Below are 19,846 nucleotides of genomic sequence, written 5' to 3' on the forward strand. Positions count from 1 at the left end.
ATTATCCTATACGTGTACTAATTATTGCAAATAAGAGAAACCATGGGACATAAATTTCTTTGGGACTGGCTTACTTCACTTAATATGATTTTTTCCAAGTCTTTCCATTTCCTAACAAATAAAAAATGCATTTTATGTAGATTATTTCATAGTATCTGCTACCTCATCAGTCAACCTACATTTAACTTGACTTAGTCCCCCCAAAAGTGTATAATTGAAGTCAAATGTTTTATTGTTTCAGAACACTTAATGTTTACCATTTTGAACTCATTTACCTCATGCTATGAGAGAACCCTTATGTATCATATCTGCAACAGTAAAGTGTTTTCTCATTATATACTATTATTTTATGAAATATTAAAACCACATGTAATATGATATGAATTATCTTCCCAACTATAAGACAAAGATGGTAAAAATGAAGATGCTGAACCAGGGTTCGTAATGCCAACCACCTTAGTGGGGTTTTTTTCATTGAAAAGACCAAAATATGAATCTTTCATAAGGGGCTTCTGGCTTTCACTTGGAAATATAGAGAACCATAATGAATATTACGCTTGTCTGTGATGACTGTTTTTGAGTGTCTCAGAGGTGTCACTCAACTAACTGACCCCAAATCTAGGGAGAAGTATTTATGAAGAAAGGAGAGATGAGTCCAAATTTGCCAAGACAAGATGTAAATAAACCTTAGCTCTGATAAGTGATTGGTGATTTCAGCAGAGATAAAACGTTTGAAAAACATCAGATAAAAACAAAACACACAGAAACCAAGCAAGAATGCCTTTAGCTAGGCCCTGGGGGCTCATACTTGTAATGTAACTCTTCAGGAGGCTGAGATCTGAGGGTTACTGTTCAGATCCAGTCCATGCAGGCAAGTCTGTGAGGCTCATATCTCCAAGTAACCACCAAAAACAAAACAAAACAAAAAACAAAAGTAGAGCTGTGGTAGCTACTCAGGAGGCTGAGTTCTGAGGACTGCGGTTCAAAGGCAGCCCAAGCAGGAACATCCATGAGACTCTTATCTTCCAATTAACCACCAGAAAACTAGAAGTGGCACTGTGGCTCAAGTGGTAGAGCATTAGCCTTGAACTGAAGAGCTCAGGGACAGCATCCAAGCCCAGAGTTCAAGACCCACAACTGACCAAAAAAAGAGTCAAGCTGTGGTTCAAGTGGTAGAGTGCTAGTCCTAAGCATACTAAGTTCAGGGACAGTACTAGGCCCTGAATTCAAGCCCAGCACAAAAAAATAAAAAATAAAATATAAAAAGAATACCTTCCATAGGTGTATCAGCAAGCTTAACATAGCTAAGGAAGAAGAATCTATGCCCACAAAGATAGGTCTGTAAAGATTTTCATACTGAAACCAAAAAGAAAAGGCAGTCCAGTACAGAAAAGGTATTTTTAGGTAATAATAAACAGTTGATATGAATGCATGGATGAGACAAATTCACCTGTGTAAAATGGAAAGCCATCTTGAAATCAACCATCTTTAAATCGGATTCTAATTTAAAAGGCAGATGTCAGAATCTCCTTAGAAAATCAAGGCATCAGTTTCTCTAGCAGTTCAGTTTCCTTTTACTTGCTGTTTGGCCACTCAGGCATATGTGGTTTATTTGACTGACAGCTGTCAACTTCCACTGAGCCATAAAGAAGCAAGGAAAACATTTGACTTCCTATTGCTTTGCTGTAAGAAAACCCCTGGCTTGGAGCATATGAACAGAGATGGCTGTGGTTGCATGAATATTCGTTTAGGAAACATTTCATCGTCTCTTGCTCCTTCTGTATAGATTAGCCTGATTGAATTAACTTCATTATGAGGTAATGTAACCTCATCCCAATGGGCTTCCTCAGATTCTTCTTGGAATAGTGTCGCCCTTGCTTCCTGTCATACCAGCTTCCATTTTGTCAACTCAGGGCAAAGAGGTTCTTTCTTTCTTTTCTGAGACAGAAAAAAAAAATTCTTGGCCTGACATGGATCTTGGACCTGTCCTTGAACCACTGCTCCAAGAGACTAAATATCTTTATACATCAAGACAAGTGAATGGAACGTGTTTTCTCTCTCTTCCCGAATACAGAGGTCTGCAGTCCTCCCACCTCTCCATGAAACCCAGATAGGCAGCTCTGCTTGTGGGGAAAGGAGAGGGTCTCTGATGGGACAAGAGGGTGTAGATGTGGAGCAGAGAAACAGTTACCTGTTTCCTACACACGGAGTGGAACCTCAAGCATCTTAAAGTAGAACAAGAAGAAGGAAATATGCAGTAACTAGATCCTAAAATAAATATTATTAGACAAATCAGACAGTCTTCTCAAGCATTTGAATTCATATTAATTTGTCATCCAATGTGAGTGTATTTAACACACACACATATGTAAGTAACTACAAGTACTTATTTGCCTTATGAAATACATTTGCTCTTGTGTACATAAAAATACCTGCATTCTCATCTTCCAATTTAGAAGAAAACTAAGATCTTACATAGTTTGGTGGTCTTTCATATTAAAATAGACAATATATACATATAAAACAAATTTCCTAAAGTAAGTAATACTAAGAAAGAATTTATAAAATCCTGAAGTAGGGTTTTCTTTAAAGTTTAATATTTAGAGACAATCTGGATGAGATTAACATAGCTCTTTATTACAAATATTGATGTAAAGAGTTCGTTCCAGAAATGGTGTTGTCCAATCTAAATATTTTTATTTTTAACTTATTTATTGTTTTAATTGATTATAGACACATGTTTGTAGAAATATTATGTTTTCATTTATATGTAACAATGAATGTGTTCAATCAAAATGGTACAACTTATTTAAAATAACTAGTTAGACTTAATAATGTGTCTAAATCCATATTTATGAATTTATAAGCTACTTGTAATTTCAGAGTAAAATATATGCATTCACACATATAAGGGTTGATTTTTTAAAAGAAATGATATTTATCCTAAAATCAAGACTTATATGTTTGTGGCATTGGTGACACTGATAAAAATTTACATGTAGAAGACTAACTGATAAGTTGAATAAAAAGATTATTGTAATATTTGAGATTGGATAGTTGAAATATAGCTATCACTATTTTTTATTGGTCTACAACATTTAGTATAATTTCATGTTGAATTGGAACTTCAGGCCTGGGCATTGTCTCTCAGTTCTTCAGCTCAAGGCTAGCACTCTAACACTTGAGCCTAATGCTACTTTTGTTTTATTTTGTTTTTTGTTTTTTTTATTTTTGGTGGTTAATTGGAGATAAAGAGTCTCATGGACTTTCTTGCCTGGGCTGTCTTTGAACTGCTATCCACAGATCTCAGCCTCCTGAGTAGCTAGGATTACAGGCGTGAGCCACCCGTGCCCAGCTGAATAGCTTTTATTTATTTATTTATTTATATTGTGAGAATACCATACAGAGGAGTTACAATTACATGGGCAAGATAATGAGTACATTTCTTATCAAGCATTGTAGCCTCCTCCTTTGTTTCCCCTTCCCATCCCTTCCCATCCTCCTCCCGCCCCCTCCCCACCCAATCCTCCTCCCCCCTCCACTCCCCACCAAACTTGTAAAGTTCATTTTTCGACATAACAACTTGTATATCTCATTGTTGCAAATATAACCCCTACAAGTACATTTCTTATCAAGCATTGTTGCCTCCTCTTTGTTTCCCCTTCCCATCCCTTCCCATCCTCCCCCCCGCCCCCCCTACCCAATCCTCCTCCCCCCTCCTCCCTCCCCCCTCCCCCCCTCCCCAAACTTGTAAAGTTCGTTTTTTGACATAACAACTTGTACATCTCATTGTTACAAGTATAACCCCTACAAGTACATTTCTTATCAAGCATTGTTGCCTCCTCTTTGTTTCCCCTTCCCATCCCTTCCCATCCTCCCCCCGCCCCCCTACCCAATCCTCCTCCCCCCTCCCCCCCTGCCCCCCTCCCCCCCACCAAACTTGTAAAGTTAGTTTTTCGACATAACAACTTGTACATCTCATTGTTGCAAGTCTAACCCCTACAAGTACATTTCTTATCAAGCATTGTTGCCTCCTCTTTGTTTCCCCTTCCCATCCCTTTCCATACTCCCCCCCTCTCCCTACTAGAGAGGCCCCCACCCTCCACCAAAGTTGTAAAGTTCGTTTTTCGACATAACGACTTGTACATCTCATTGTTGCAATGGGTCCACCTGTATCCCTAGTTAAACGATTTGTTTTTTTTTTCCTTCCCCTCCACTAATTATACCAACATCAAATACAGTTAAAGACTGGGTTATACCGTGGGGGAGGGACATTCAAAGCAACAAAAAAACAATCTTATAAATATGTTAGAAACAATTGCATGAAAGGATAAAAAAAAGCATTTGAATACTTATCTTGGTGTTCATTCCCCTAACATCAACTTATCTGACCTTTTCTGCTTGACTCATGGGACCTATGTTTCTTTGGGCCTGGCTTACTTCACTTAATATAATTTTTTCCAAGTCTTTCCATTTCCTAACAAATGGGGCAGTGTCATTCTTTCTGATAGAGGCATACAATTCCATTGTGTATATATACCACATTTTCTTGATCCATTCATCTATTGAGGGGCATCTGGGTTGGTTCCATATCTTAGCTATGGTAAATAATGCTGCAATAAACATAGCAGTTGCTGGAGGGGATGTGGCCAGAAGGAACCTTACTGAATTGTTGGTGGGAGTGTAAACTTGTTCAACCACTTTGGGAAGCAGTATGGAGGTTCCTCAAAAGACTCCACATAGAGCTCCCCTATGACCCAGCAATCCCACTATTGGGCATTTCCCCAAATGATCACAAACAAGACCACACTAAAGCTACCAGCACGACTATGTTTATTACTTTTATTTTTGAGAAGTAAATCCAGCAGATCCATGCTTCAATTGTTTCCTTAAAAGTTAAATCCTTAGAGCTAACTAATTTATGTAATTGAAAACATATTGAGCATAGTGCTGGTGGCTCATGCCTGCAATCCGAGCTACTCAGGATGCTGGCTCAAAGCCTGTCAAAGCAGGAAAATCCAGTGAGACTCTTAACCTCAATTAACCAGCAAAAAGCCAAAAGTGAAGGTATGTGGCTCAAGTGGTAGAGCACCAGCCTTGAGAGAGAGAGAGAGAGAGAGAGAGACAGAGACAGAGACAGAGAGAGACAGAGAGAGAGAGAGAGAGAGAGAGGAAGCTGAGGGAAAGAATGAGGCCTGATCCCAAGCTCCAGTTCCAGGATATATGCTACAAAAACTTGTATAATCACATAAAAATATATCTCTCAAAAGACTTCATTGAGAACAAGTAGAGTTCAAGCACACCTTTGACTATTCATGTCTGTATTAGGTGTTAAGTATCAGCATAACTTAATTTCAGTTTATTTTGTTTCTGTAATGATGGTTGACATCCTTACCAATTTTTCTATTTTGCAAGCAAGACAGTATTTCAAATTATAAATGACTTTTGTGTGTGGGTGTAATCAAAGCAAGTCTTACCAACTTTGAAAGAAATCTACCTTGCTGAAATCTCCCAGAAATCAGCATTAGGAACACAATTTCCTCCAGGGGCAAGTAGCACTGCTTTTATTATTATCTGATACTATTTCATCACACACTAACAGATCCCTATTTTAGAACATTTACATGTATTATCCATTTACATAATCAGGCAACGTTATCGAAATGGACCTTCATCTAACTTCTACAATTGCATCAAGGACTGTTGATTGGGATCATTTAGAGTCTCCTAACTGGAGCTTCAGATTTCTCTGACGACTACAATGCAAAATTTAAAAAGAAACATTGGTCTTTATTAGTCCACTGCTTAGTTAAGTTTTTTAATATAACTAGAATATTCAGTCCATGTGTTAGAAACAATAGCAAGAAAGAAAAAAAAACATTTGAATATATATCTTAGAGTTCATTTCCCTAACATCAACTTATCTGACCTTTTCTGCTTGACTCAGACATACTAGTTATTGCAAATAAGGGAAACCATGGGACCTATGTTTCTTTGGGCCTGGCTTACTTCACTTAATATAATTTTTTCCAAGTCTTTCCATTTCCTAACAAATGGGGAAGGGTCATTCTTTCTCATGGAGGCATAGAATTCCATTGTGTATATACCACATTTTCTTGATCCATTCATCTACTGAGAGGCATCTGGGTTGGTTCCACATCTTAGCTATGGTAAATAATGCTGCAATAAACATAGTTGTACTGGTAGCTTTAGTGTGGTCTTGTTTGTGATTGTTTGGGATTGCTGGGTAGTAGGGGAGCTCTATGTGTAGTCTTTTGAGGAACCTCCATACTGCTTTCCAAAGCGGTTGAATAAGTTTACATTTCCACTAACAGTGCAGTAGGGTTTCCTTTTGGCCACATCCCCTCCAGCATTACATTTCTTGATTATAGCCATTCCAACTGGGGTGAGGTAGAATCTCAATATTGATTTGATATGCATTGCTTTTATGGCTAGAGAAATTGAGTATTTATTCATGTGTCTATTGGCCATTCTTATTTCCTCTTCAGAGAAGTTTCTCTTTAAGTCTTTAGCTCACTTATTTATTGGGCAGTTTTTTTTTGATGATTTGTTGTTGGGGGATTTAATTTTCTGATTTCTAAGTATATTTTAGATATGAGACCTTTGTCTGTGTATGGCTAATGAAGATCTCCCAATCCATGGCTTTCTATTGATCTTGCTAGCTATGTCCTTTGCCATGCAGAAACTCTGCAGTTTCATGCAATCCGATTTGTTCAACCTTTCTTTGATTTGTTGTGTTTCTGGGTCCTTATTAAGAAAATTTTGGCCTGTGCCAAGGAGCCCTAGAGTTTCTCCTATTTCTTCCTGTAATGTTTTCAGAGTGTCTGCTTTTACTTCGAGATGTTTGATCCATTTCGAGTTGATTCTGGTTCAGAGTGATATATAAGGATCTAGCTTTAGTTTTCTACGGCCTTTAACCAATTTCCAATTTAGCCAGCACCATTTACTGAAGAGGCTGTCTTCCATTCTATTTTTTTTCTCCTTTATCCAAGACTAGGTGGATATAGGTCTGTAGATTCATTTCTGGGTCTTCAGTTCTATTCCATTGGTCCTCAGGTCCGTTCTTGTGCCAGTACCAACCTCTTTTGATTATTATGGCTTTGTAGTAGAGTTTGAAGTTTGGTATTGATATTCCTCCAGCACTGTTCTTTCTGCTAAGGGTTGTTTTTGCTATTTGGGGTTTTTAATTGTTCCATATGAATTTTTGGATTCCTTCTTTTATTTCCTTGAAGAATGAGGTTGGGATATTGATGGGTATTATGGCATTGCATTTTAGATAGCCTTTGGCAGTATTGCCATTTTCACAATCCAGGAGCTTGGGAGGCATTTCCACTTCCTTAATTCTGCTTTAATTTCCTTTTTAGGTTTTTAAAGTTTTCATCATGGAGGTCTTTCACTTCTTTAGTTACGTTTGTGGGGCTATTACAAAAGGAGTTGCTTTCCTGATTTCAGCTGTGCTCTTCTTATTATTGGCATACAGAAAAGCCATTGATTTTTGAGGGCTAATTTTCTACCCTGCTACTTTGCCAAAGTTTCTGATCAGCTCAAGTAAGTTGGGAATGGAGTCCATGGGGTTCTTTAAATACAAGATCATGTCATCTGCAAAGAGGGAGAGTTTTATTTCATCTTTCCTTATTTGGATCCCCTTTATGTTTGCATCTTGTCTTATTGCTCTAGCTAGGCATTCTAATACTGAAATGAAGAGCAATGGAGAGAGTGGGCATCCTTGTCTCATTCTTGAGTTCAGAGGAAATGGCTTTAGCTTTCTGCCATTAAGTGTAATGCTGGCTGTAGAATTATCATACACAGATTATATTGAGGAATGTTCCATGGACTTCTAGTTTTTCCAGAGCTTTCATCATAAAGGGGTGTTGGATCTTGTCAAATGCTTTTTCTGCATCTATTGAGATAACCATGTGGTTCTTATCCTTGCTCTTGTTGATGTGATGAATGATATTAATTGGTTCGTTTATTTTGAACCAATTGCATCTCTGAAATAAATCCTGTTTGATCATGGTGTATGATTTTTTTGATGAGTTACTGAAGTTGATTGGCCAAAATGTTGTTGAGAAGTTTTGCATCAATGATCATCAAAGAAATGGGTCGATAGTTCTCTTTCTTTGATGACTCCCTGTGATGAGGGATGAGGGTTATGATGGCTTCATAGAAAGAGTTTGATAGTGAACTTTCACTTTCAATTTCATTGAACAGTTGGAGGAGTATTGGTGTGGGTTCTACTTTGAAGGCTTGTAGAATTTTGCTGTAAATCCATCTGGTCCTAGGCTTTTCTTGGGTGAGAGGACTCTTATTGCTGTTTCTATTTACATGCTTGATATGGGTGTGTTAAGCTAGTTTAAATCATCTTGGTTTAGTTTGGTTATATCAATATTTGCTAGAAATTTGTCCATTTCTTCCAGGTTTTCAAACTTATTAGCATAAAGGTTTGAGAGTTATTCCCTTATAACGTTCTGAATCTTGTATTTTTTTTTTTTGTGGTGATGTTTTCATTCTCATCTGAGTTTATTTTGGTGTGTTCTCTTCTTTTTCTGATAAGATTTGCTAATGGTCTGTCAATTTTGTTAATTTTTTTGAAGAACAAACTGTTTTGTTGATTCTTTCTGTCATTTTTTTGGACTCTAATTCATTTAATTCTGGTTTAATTTTACTCATTTGTTTCTGCCAACTGGATTGGCGTTTATCTTGTTCCTCTTTTTCAAGGAGCTTCAAGTGCCTTGTTGGTTTAAGATCTCTCCAATTTGTTGATGTAGGAACTCAGAGCTATAAACTTGCCTCTGCTGTTTCCCAGAAGAGCTGGTAATTTGTGTGTTCATTTTTGTTGAATATCATGAACATTTGAATTTCCTTTCTGATCTTTTCCATGATCCACTGCTGATTCAACAGTGTGTTGTTCAGCCTTCATGTGTTACAGATTTTCTTTCGTGGCTTTTGGTCTTGAGCTCTAGTTTTATTCCCTTTGGTCTAAGAGAATATAGGGCATAATTTCACTGTTTCTGAATTTGGACAATTTTGCTTTGTGACCTAAAATGCGGTCTATTTTGGAGAATGTTCCAGGTGCTGCTGAAAAGAACATGTATTCTGATGCTGCTGGATGAAATATTTGGTAGATGTCTGTTAATCATATTTGATCTATGCAGTTATTTAGATCCGAGGTTTCTCTATTGAGTTTTGGCCAGGTTGATCTATCCAGTGGGGATAGTGATGTGTTAAAGTCCCCAACAATTCATGTCTTTGGATCTATGTGATATTTTAGGGAAAATAGTGTTTCTTGGATAAATTTGGAGGCTTCATTATTTGGTGAATAGATATTTAGAATTGTAATATCCTCCTGAACGAGAGATTCCTTCTTTATCTCTTCTGGCTAATTTTAATTTGAAGTCCATTTTATCTGATTTTAGGATTGCAACTCCTGCCTGTTTATGGGGTCCATTTGCATGACAGATTTTATTCCGGCTTTTTTTTTTTTTTCTTTCTTTGGGTCCGGTTGTGGGGCCTGAACTCTGGGCCTGGGCGCTGTCCCTCAGCTCTTCAGCTCAAGGCTAGCGCTCTACCACTTGAGCCACAGCACCACTTCCGGCTTTTTTCTTTTTGCTTTTGTGGTGCTGAGGAATCGAACCCAGGGCCTCAGGCATGCAAGGCAAGCACTCTACCACTGAGCCAACTTCCCATCCCTTATTCTGGCTTTTCACTTTCAGAATATGTTTGTTTTTGTGGGTGAGGTGTGACTCTTGAAGGCAGCAGATAGAAGGATTTTGCTTTTTGATCCAACTACACAGTCTATGTTGCTTAATTGGAGAGTTAAGTCCATTAATATTGAGAGTTAGGACTGAGATGTGTTTTGGTAATTCCTGCCATGTTATCCACCTTCTTGGGGGCTGTGCCAACTGGGTTCTTTCTATGATTCTTGGATTCTCTGTTTGGGGGCTGTTCTTGGCCTTTATTGTGCTCTTGTTGGTTTCTATGTATAGGACATCTTTAAGTGTCTTGTAAGGCTGGTTTGGTGGAGATATATTTTTCAATTTTTCTTTGCTGTGGAAGGTTTTTATTAGTCCTTCTGTTATGAAGGAGAGTTTAGCTGGGCACAGTAGTCTTGGTTCATGGCTGTTTGTCTTTAGGGTGTGGTATACATCATTCCAGGCTCTTCTTTAATTATCTCTGCTGGGAAATCTGAAGTTTTCTGGGTGGTTTCCCTTTATAGGTGATTGATCTTCTCTCCCTGACAGCTTTAGAGATCCTTTCCTTGGTCTCAATTGATCCTGTACACATTGCAACGTGATGGTGGGATGTCCTGTTCTGTTCTGGTTTATTTGGGGTTCTAAAGGCTTCTTGTACATGAATGGGCCTATCTTTTTGCATGTTTGGAAAGTTCTCTGCTAGAATCCTGTTAAATAAATTTCCTAGACCTTTAACTTCTGTCTCTAGGCCCTCCTCTACACCCATTAGCCTTAAATTAGGCCTTCTGATGATCTCTTTTAAATATTAAATAGTTCTATCATATTTCTTGGATTTGTTTTGAATACTTGTATGTTCTTTCTCTATAAAATCTAGGCTGTCTTCCATCCCAGAGATTCGATCTTCTGCATGGTCTAACCTACTGTAAAGGCTTTCTACTTTGTTTTTTTATTTCATTTCCTTCTAATTGGTCAGATTTGATGGCTTCAAATTCTTTCTTGGAGCTTTGCTTTAGATGTTATATGGACTTATTTACCTCCTTAATTTGGTTTTCAGTGTTCATTCTCAGATCCCTTAGTTGATTGACTATAGTTTCATTGGACTCCCTTTCCTTCTGTTGGGCTTCATTCAGCATTCCTTGTGGCCAGCATGGATTCCTCCAGCTTTCTTTTTGTGGCTTCTATTAATCTTTGTTTATTCTCATCCTGCTCACACAATTCCTCAATGAATCTTTGATTAGCCTCCTCATGCTTACAAAATTCCTGTATTAATCTTTGGTTAGCCTCATCATGCTCAAGTATTTCTCTATCATGCTGACACAGAGTCCTTTGCAGGCTTTCAATCTTTTCATTCAGCATGTTTACCAGTAGTGTTTGTAGAGCATTTTGGGAACTCTCCTCTGGATTATTCATTAACTGCTCTGTTGCCTGATTATTATGAGTGGGAGTTGAGATTCCTGGACTTCCCATTTTTCTTGTGTTTCTCCAGCTTGTTCTGCCCATTTGGGTATGAATGCAAAACCAATTCCATGTTAGAACACTATTTTAAGGTGAGCATCAACCAGAAACCTGTAGTTGCACAGATTGTTTGATACAATCAAAATGAATACAGATACAATCTACTTCAATAGATATAATCTAGTTCAACAACAAACAGCTTGGGATCAATGGACTAAGAAAATCAAAGAAGGACTCAGCAGACCAGAAATTACTAGGTTTAGGGAGAATTGTGAGGAGAAAAAAGATTAGAGGAATGTCGGGAGGGAAAAGGAGAGAGGGAATATAACCAAGACTTAAATGCAGAGAGAGAAAAAGGATAGAAGGGAAGAAGAGGGATGCAGAAAAAAGAAAAATAAAAAATTTAAAAATGAAATACTTGAAAATTATATAAGTATAAAGAAATAATACTGCAATTAAAGGAGTTATGGCTGAGGAGTTATATCTGAATAAAGGATAAGGTCTAAATATCAAAGACGGGTATATATCTGGAGATGAACTGATCAGCAATTAAGTAAGACAAAAACAAAAACAAAAAACAAAACGCCTAAAAAGGACTAAAAGGGAAAAAAGTAAAAGGAGAATTAAAAAAAAAAAAAACCTAAAGTAAAAATGATGAAAAAATAGAAAACATTTTTTAAAATTAAAAATTATGTAGAAAAAAAGAGTTCTTTGTTGTTGTTGTTTTTTGTTGTTGTTGTTGGGGCAGATCTAGTTTCTCCCCTGTGTCCCTAACCAGTCTCTTGGTAGAGTCTCTGGCTTGCTTGTGATGTTTGGTTTTCCTGTGGCTTGATTGGTTTCTTAAATCAGTTTGAGCAAGCAGAAGGAAGTTCTGCCTTACCAGGGACTTTGTGACCCTCCTCGGAGGCTAGTTCAGTGGGAAGTCGATCTGCTTTGAGTATTATAAGACAGGGAGATGGCTGCTTCCTCTAGCTTGGAGTTGTTGTGATGGGGCTAGGTTATCTGTAGGGCTGAGGCCTGTCTGCAATCAGTAGCTTTTCCCTGAAGGGCTAGCTCCTGAAACACTCACACAGCCCAGCCTAGAGCCCTTCTCAGGATTTATGTGTATTGAGTTTTGTAAGGTCCATTCCTGGACGGCAAACAGACCTCGCCCAGTACCTGCGTTACCTAGGCAACTGGGACACCTGGAAGAGGTCACATCCACATCCGCTGAGGTCACGTCTTAACCTGATGTGGCCACACCTTTCTCCCACCTGATCCCACTTCCCTTTACCTGGACAACCCTTCCCCACCCCCTACCCTATATAAGGCCTAAACCGCGGCCAGACCGCCTTTTTCTTTTGCCAGCCATGTGGAGTGCCAACCTTGCCTGGTCCCAGCAGGTCTACTGAATAAACCTACCCCTTACCTGAATACCACGTGCGTGGTGCAGTTCTTACTCGGCTACCTCTTTTTAAAAACCTAACATAAATGGTGCCGTGACTCGGATAAAGGGCTTAAAGTCAGGATAGCTTGATTCCTCTCTGTTTTTTTTTTTCCTTTTTTTTTCGTTTTTGTTTGTTTTTCCCTTTTTGCTCTGAGGAATACCCACAGTTCTGACGGCCTTTTATGAACCCATCTATCTGCTGCGGACACAGTGCATCAATTCTATTGCTGGCCTCTGCATCTCCCTCCACACTTCTACATTTTGGTGAGTGACCTACTCTCTAAGGGTTCTCTGTGGTTCAGTCTCTTTCCAGATACCACGCCGGAGAACCTACTAGGCCTTTACTTGACTCTGGTTGCTCGTCATTTCTCTCTAGAGGGCTCTGGGGGAAGTTGGGATGCCGCTTCTGCCTAGTAAGCTCTCCTTCACTCACCAGACTGACTCTACAGCTTTTTGGCTTGTGCCCTGAAGAGTGCGACGCAGGCTGGGTCCCGGGGACCTGCCTCTAGGTTCCTTCTCAAAGGCTAGCCATTCTAGGGTATGGGCGAGGAAAGGTGTGGCCACATCAAATTCAGATGTGACCTCAGCGGATGCAGATGTGACCTCTTCCAGGTGTCCCAGTTGCCTAGGTAACGCAGGTACTGGGTGGAGACTTTGCTGCGAGGAGGGTGGAGTCTGCTAGCCATCCAGGAGTGAACCTTACAAGTTTCCAATTGTTTTTCTTTTACCCTCCAGCAGCTAGGTCTGCGTCTGTGTTGCAGTGGGGAGGGGTAGCTTCTGGCTCTGTTTACCCAGTGAAGGAAGCCACTCCTCCATGGGCGGAGCTTTCTCTGCCTAGGAAGGACAACTTTCCCCTGGGTGGAGCTGAGCCCAGGTTCCTTTAGCCTGTTGAATGGCTCCTATTGTCTTCTTCCAAGGCCTGAGTTATGTGCTAGCTGCTCTGGCTGGGTCTTTGTCAGTATCACAGAATTTGTCAGTATCAAAGATGGAGTTCTTCTCTGGGGGTGGGAGAGGGGCTACCTTCCCACCACTGCTCCATGAGAAAGAGTGAGGATGTCTAGCAGAGTACTCATGCCTTTCCCTTGGTTTCTGGGCTATCCATGGTCTGCGGCTCTCTGTGGTTAGCAGGATGAAGATTTTTGCTCCTTGTTAGTTCTTGCTGGCTGTGAGTAGAGTCTGCTCATGCACCACCTCTGGCACCTTTGTTCCAGGTTGTCTGTTGATATGGTGGCTGCAGTAGCTGCCACCGCCACCACCACAGATACTGGTAAGTGCTCAAATCTGTCTCTTTAACCAAGCTGCCTGAATTGTTCCTCTCTGGCTAAACTATACTATGATGGCACACTTGGTGTGACTCTCAAGCCTTGGAATTTTTACTGGAACATTAAAACTGCTTTCTATGCTGGAGCTTGTTTAGCCCCTAGCTTCTCCTCCACCATCTTCTTCCGGATTCCACTCTTATTGCTTTCAACCTCCTGTTTGAATAGGTTTCATTCTGTAGAGGTATCTCAGTTCTTTTGTTTTTTTAATTTTTCTTGTAAAGGTGATGTATAGAGGGCTTACAGTTATTTAAGTATTGAGTACATTTCTTTTTTAACAGTTTCACATCTTCCCTCATTTTCTCTCAGATTTTCCCTCCCAACCCCATTTCCCCCACCAACTTGTATAGTTTATTTCCAATATAATGTTTAGTGAGTATCACTGCTGAATTCGTTCAACCTTTGTCCCATCATTTCTGTGCTTCCCCTTCCCCTCCTCAAATCAGATAAACATATATTTCAGACAAAAAGGTACAGAATTATGAACATACAGAAAGGTACAATCATACTCATTACCTTATTTTTGTAACTGTTACCCCCTGTTCATCACTTTTACAATCAATAAAGAAAGAGAAAAAAAGGAAAAATAGAAACAGAAAAAGTAAAAAAAAACAAAAAAAAACCCCTCTGTTTCCATTAAACAGGACTCTAAATATTAACACAGTGAGACCAAAGGAGGATATTCTTGGAAAAGGATCACAAGGGCTCAATAGCTCTGAGCAGATCATTATATAAAATGTTGTGTAGCAAAATGAACTCTAAGAGATGGAAACAAGAGGTATCTCGGTTTTATCTAAAGGTTTCATTATACCTCCCAGCATTAGGGTAGAGCAGAATACAGGTTCTTTATAGGAACTTAATAGCATCTCAACTTCATCTTACTCTTGGGTTATTTTCTGTTTTTCTTGGCCAGTGAAATTTTTACATAGTCTGATTTTGAGAGATCTGGTCCTTTGTGCCTTGTTTATAAAAACACAAACTTTGATCCTAGCTTGTATTGAATGTTTCAAGGCTTAGCACCTCCCACTAGAAAAGCCTAACATTTCAAATTATTTTTGAAAATAAAAAAGCTTTTCCTTGCATGTTATGATATCCTATCTGAGTCCTAATGCAAGAAGGAAGAGAGGGAATGAAAAACAGAAAGAAGAGCATGGAGCAAATATTAGTTAATATCTCAAATTATTACTGATCTCCAATGTTTATGTTTAGTCTTGTCTCTGTTCTTGAAATGCTATTTTATACCAATTAGAGTTTTGTATATTCAAGTGAAATTCAGATACCTCCTCTTCTTGGAAGTACTGTTAAATCACTGCAGTGCAACGTACTTCCTTTAGAAGTACTTTTTAATAAATTTAGAGTTTATTGTGATGGTCCTTATCACATTTATTTGTAATGGCCTGGTGCATGGTCTAGTTTTCCCATTAGACTATCTGTTCTTTGTGAACTGGAAACAAACTTTTTTTTACTTTTAGAGCACATAGTTCTTTCAATACCTAACTTAGCACTTGACACATGAAGTACTGACAATATTAAATCTAGTAATTAAGTTATAAGCCAAGAACAGAAGGGGCTTCAGTTTCATTTGAATTAATGCATATTTTCTAGACTTTTGAATTGGCCCTGTCTATGACTGTGGATGGTTGATATCCATGCAACTAGACATTGCATATACTTCCTTATTGCAATTAAAAAATACTAGGTCAGCCATTAAGTGCTAGGCATTTTGACTGATTCAGGAGATACAAAATTGAACTAAGAACCACCATGAAACATAGAGATGCTTAAAATAAACCAACTTAGATAGTGTCCTGTGAATAGTGACTGAGGGACCCTAATGGAAGCTTGGTTCTGGAGGCTCATCCCTGTAATCCTAGGTACTCAGAAGTCTTTGATCCAGGGAATTGTAGTTCAAAGCAATCACAAGCAGTAAAGTACACAACATTCCAACTCCAAAATAACCATTGAAAAGTTGTGCTGGAGGTATGGCTCTAGTGATAGAGGATCAGCCTAGCAAGCAAGCTCAGCAAGTACAAGGTTCTGAGTTCAAACCCCAGTAGCAGAATGTGGATGCACTAAGGTGTGAGTATGCTGGGGAATACGGAGAAGATATCCTTAGTTTGTGTCATGGAAATCATTAAGGCAGGGCTACAAGGAAAGAAAAAGTAAACAGGCAGCATGGCAAAACATGAGCAAGAATGTGTTGGTAGAAGGTAACAGAATTATATATTTTGTAGCTAAAACCAGGTTTGTATTTCAAAAGACATACTGTGTTTGTGTGTGTGTGTGTGTGTGTGTGTGGGGGGGGGGTGTTTGTAGAAGTCTTGGGGAATTGAACTCAGGGTCTGGGTACTGTTCCTGAGGGTTTTTTGCTCAAGGCTAGCACTTGAGCCACAGCTCCACCTCTTATTTCAGAGATAAGAGTCTAAAGGACTTTTCTGCTCCTTGGAACCACGATTCTCAGCTTCCTGAGTAGCTAGGATTATAGGCATGAGCCACCATGCTGGGACATTTTGTGTGTGTGAGCAATGTGTCATGATTTACCATGTGCTTTGTCCTCTCTGTGTCTAACCACTTCATGTGTAATGTTGGAAATCATACCAGCATTGTTTTGAAATTCAAATGAGGCAGTATATTTCACATGTTCAAAGCTATGTCTAATGGAATAAGTGCTTATGAAGATAAAATTATATCATACTTTTTCTTTTCTTATAAAAACCTTCCTTTTTATAATTAGTTCCCATTTAGCAACATTGAGGTTCTTATTTTTTTATCCAGAGATTTCCAGCAGGGAGACAGTAGGAAGAAAGGCATATTCTCTGAAGAAACTCAATAGAACTATTTTTGTGTCTGAAATAATGTAGTTTACATGATTATAGCATGATTTGGGTGATATAAATTATTCTCTATATTTTACATTTAAAAAAACTATCTAACCCAAGAAAATAAAATAAAACTAGAATTGGATGTTTTATGTAATTATAGTGTATTGATATATATGTGGTTAATTCACAAAATAATTTTCTACATTTATCTACCACTATCTGATTATAATTCTATGTGATGATGTAGCCATCTAAGGTAGGTGTTGTTTCTTGATAACCTAAAAACTGCCATCTTCAAACTATTTCTTTTTCTTTGTGCTAATTCTGGGGAATGAACTCAGGGCCTGGGTGCTGTCCCTTAGCATTTTCACTCCAGGCAGGTGCTCTGCCATTTGAAACACAGCTTTATTTTTGGCTTTTTGGTGGCTAATTGGAGAGAAGAATCTCACAAATTTTCCTGCTTGGGCTGGCTTCAAACCATGATCCTCAGATCTCAGTTTCCTGAGTAGCTACTTGGATTATAAGTATGTTTTACTGGCACCCAGCTCAAACTACTTTCTAAATTAATACCCATAGATCATGAATTATTTCTAATGATATTTTGTATATGTATTATCATTTATTATCTTTGAAATGATCTCATTTTTTTCATATTTCTTCCCCAAACCATATGGAAATCAAATAAATAGTAGCCACCAGTAGAAATTATAGTTTAGGGTTTGAATATAGGAGTACCAGCCATTGTATTAGCATACATTAACCAGGTATAATATTTAAAACATTTATATTTATAGATGTGTAGTTATTGGAAAGGTGATGTACAGAGTGTTACAGTTACACGTCAGATAATGAGTATAATTTTTTTTCCAGGAATCACAATTTATTAAGTTGGTGAGAACCACAGGAACAACATTAGAAACCGTACCCAATGTAGGCCAACACACACACACACACACACACACACACACACACACACACACACACACACACACACACACACACACAAGGAAAGGTCTGTGAAGCCTGTGATGGTCGTGGGAGGTAGCAGCAGAGGGAAGCTGGTCTGCAGGCATGGTCAGCATGTGTTCAAGGCGAGGAGCACTGGTGATGGGTTTTCTGCCGGTGCACTTGAGCACTGGTGTTCAGGCAGTCAATGCTGTTCACTCACAGGGGCAAGGCGTTTCCTCTGGGGTTGTCCTAACAGGGCAGGCAGCAACAGCACATCCTTTCAAAGCAACGCAAGACCCTCCTCTTGAGTCGCTTCCAGATGGAGCCTCTTCCATGAGCTGCAGGGCGCGGGAGAGGAGGGGTGCTGTCCTCCATCTCTGGCTGTATGTTGCAGGCAGACATTTTGGATGCTGGTGGTCCTGAGGGCAGCTGGCTACTCTCCTCTGTGTCCCCCCCTGTTCCCTTCAGGGCAGATGCTTTTGGCCCTGGGGCAGCCGAGCCGATGTCCATCTTCCCCTGTTTGGGCCCTGTCCACGTATTGTATAGGATGCGGGGGAGAGAACCAGCCCTGCTGCCCACCTGCCTCTCCTGCTGGGCAGGTCAGTTCCCCGGGTTGGCCCATGGGGAGGGTGGTTGCTGCTGCTCTTGTTGCTGCAGCTGGAGTAGAGGGAGGCTTGCCGCCCTCAGTCCTCTGCTCTGTACCAGTTATGCTGGGTCTCCACAGGAGACAGGGGAGGGACACCGACCTGGTGTGCCTGCCACCCTCCTCCTGCTGCTGCTTAGCATGCAGACAGACAGCAGGGTGGCGCACAGGAGCACTGGCTCTCTTGACCAGCACATTTCGGGAGGATGGGTGTGCAAGTGAGGGGCAAGGCGGAGGCCCAGGAAGAGGGTACCACATCGGACGGATCAGGTCTCGGGCCTCATCTTGCTGCTCCTTGAGCATGCTGTAGGTTGCCCTCTTATTATTAAATGTTCTTCCCGACAGGGCTGCCCGCACCTCCTCTGGGTTAAATCCCATGTATGACACCATGATGTGCAGTATGGCGGGGTCTGGCTGGTTCAGAGCAGGCTGGCTGGGGCATGGTGAGGCTCCCTTAATTGTCTTGAACCAGGGATGGCGCATTACTTGCCACACCGTGGGCCGCCTCTTTGGATCGTACGTCATAAGGTATGCTAACATTCCTTGAAGTTCAGGGGAAAAAGGTTTCCGTATTTTAAACCTACCCCCTAAAACCTGTTTTCTGAGGACATCCCATGACTTGCCTTTATAGGGCAAGTCGCCCATGACCATATAGTATAAGAGCACCCCAAGGCTCCAGACGTCCACCTTGGGACCCTGGTGGCTCTCGTGCCTGAACATCTCAGGGGCCAGATAGGCCACAGTCCCACACACTCTGTCCAGCTGCTGCCCTGTCAGGAACCACGTACTCAATCCGAAGTCACATAGCTTGGCTGTGCCCCTGCTGTCTAGCAGTATGTTTTCTGCCTTAAGGTCCCTGTGAGCAATACCGTTATCATGGCAATATTTGACTGCCCTCAGGATCTGCCTAAACAGACCCCTGGCCTCGTCCTCTGCCAGCCTCTCCACCTTGTCCAGGTAGTCCACAAGGTCTCCTCTGTCCATATACTCCATCACCAAATACAACCTTTCCTCTGTTTCTACCTCCTCATAGAGCTTGACGATGTTCGGGTGCTCCACCGACCTCAGAATGTCCAATTCGGTGGCAAAGAAGGTGCTGTCCAACTTTTCGAGGACCTTCACCGCCACCAGGGTGTTCGTGGGCAGGTGCTTGGCCAGCTTGATGGGTGCAAAGCCCCCCTCACGGATGGTCCTCAGCACCTGGTAGTGAGCCCTGAGGAGGTCCTTTTTCGAGGATCTGGCCTCATGGCCCTCCCAGAACCTTGCCTCTCTACTCTGGCTAGTCATCCTATACTGCACCCTAGTGATGCTGTCTAGGGAGCAAGTGAATGAACAAAGAAAGAAAACACAACCAAGTGTAATCAAATACAACAGAGCAGAACAAAAGCAATGAAATGGACAAAATGGAAAAAATATAATAAAATACAATGAAATACAAGATAAAAGATAATAATGGAATAAAATGTAAGCAAAGTCTAAGGTAATAACTATAATAAATACACTAAAATGTAAATATAATA

General features: G+C 40.1%; 1 protein-coding gene across 1 annotated transcript; it reads right to left on the bottom strand.

Annotated features, from left to right (window-relative positions):
• Positions 1-18,116: 18,116 nt before the first annotated feature.
• Positions 18,117-19,613, bottom strand: LOC122127078 (sperm motility kinase X-like). Its single transcript, XM_042701591.1, has one exon. The coding sequence runs from the start codon at positions 19,611-19,613 to the stop codon at positions 18,117-18,119; it is 1,497 nt and encodes a 498-aa protein (XP_042557525.1).
• Positions 19,614-19,846: the final 233 nt, after the last annotated feature.

This window comes from Dipodomys spectabilis, unplaced genomic scaffold (genome assembly GCF_019054845.1).
Source record: "Dipodomys spectabilis isolate Male_0828 unplaced genomic scaffold, ASM1905484v1 ptg000297l, whole genome shotgun sequence".
Lineage (NCBI taxonomy): Eukaryota > Metazoa > Chordata > Mammalia > Rodentia > Heteromyidae > Dipodomys > Dipodomys spectabilis.